This window comes from Sinocyclocheilus anshuiensis, unplaced genomic scaffold (assembly GCF_001515605.1).
Source record: "Sinocyclocheilus anshuiensis isolate Anshui unplaced genomic scaffold, SAMN03320099.WGS_v1.1 scaffold222, whole genome shotgun sequence".
Classification (NCBI taxonomy): Eukaryota; Metazoa; Chordata; class Actinopteri; order Cypriniformes; family Cyprinidae; genus Sinocyclocheilus; species Sinocyclocheilus anshuiensis.
The window spans coordinates 3,088,805-3,089,792 of record NW_015542408.1 but is presented as its reverse complement, the minus strand read 5'-3'; the positions used below and the strand labels follow the sequence as shown (position 1 = coordinate 3,089,792).

General features: G+C 36.6%; 1 protein-coding gene across 1 annotated transcript in view; it reads left to right on the top strand.

The window, feature by feature from the left end:
• The window catches only part of LOC107693179 (mitogen-activated protein kinase-binding protein 1-like), a 51,382-nt gene that overhangs the window by 29,242 nt on the left and 21,152 nt on the right, over nucleotides 1-988 (top strand). Inside the window, exon 9 of the mRNA XM_016492471.1 lies at nucleotides 246-406. Coding sequence (XP_016347957.1) covers nucleotides 246-406 — 161 coding nt within the window. The remainder of the gene's footprint in view (nucleotides 1-245; nucleotides 407-988) is intronic.

The window sequence follows — 988 nt, the reverse complement described above, 5'->3', positions numbered from 1 at the left end:
ATATATATATATATATATATATATATATAAATGCTTTTTGTAGAATTAAATTTTTTTTACCCCATTCAATGCAAAAAAAGTTAAATAATATGTTGATAATTATAATATTAATATTATAATTTAATTATGATTATAACATTGATAATATAATTTGTGTGGGCTCAGTAATAACTTAGATGTCACTCCAGAACTTTAGTCTTAGGATTGGTTATTCAACTCAATTCCTCTACTTTTCTCTCTCTCAGACCAGTATGGCCACGTCTCTGTCCGTCAGCGAGGATCTGATCTTCTGTGGTTGTGCTGATGGGACAGTGAGAGTGTTCAGCCCCACTGACCTGCACTTTATCTGTACGCTGCCTCACCCTCACAGCCTGGGCACAGACATCGCCACTGTTACTGAGGCCAGGTAAGATCAGCCACATTAGTGAGTCTTGGTACAAAAAACTACTACTTAGTTCGGTTTTATCAATATTATTGCACTGTACTTAAAGTAGCTTGTATTACCTTCACTGAACTATGGTACCACCACGATACTTAATGTGATTGCTCAGAATCAGTGTAAAATATAACCCTTTGTCAAAAGTCAGAACAGCAGGATAAATGTTTTCACTTGGAAATCTCCAGAGATTTTCCTACTGGATGAGCTGCTTTCTGGTGTCTAGCATTATACATATGCAAATACCCAGAAACCATCCTGAAATCTCCGTCTGCTTTAAGATTCAGAGTGGATTCATGTAGTCTCGATGAAACAGCTTAGCCATTGACATCTGTTTAGCATTCCCTGCTTTCCCTCCAAACTGTCAAACACATGAGACCTCTTAGTCCACCGCTCATAAATATGCAAAGACACTGCTGCAAGGCTAAGACAGAGCTGTTGACCTCTATTATATATTATACTGTACAGGAAGACTGTTTTTAAGACACCTGAGATGTGTCTGTGTATTTTTGAGCCTACTGTACATTTACAAAAAGTAACTATATATATATA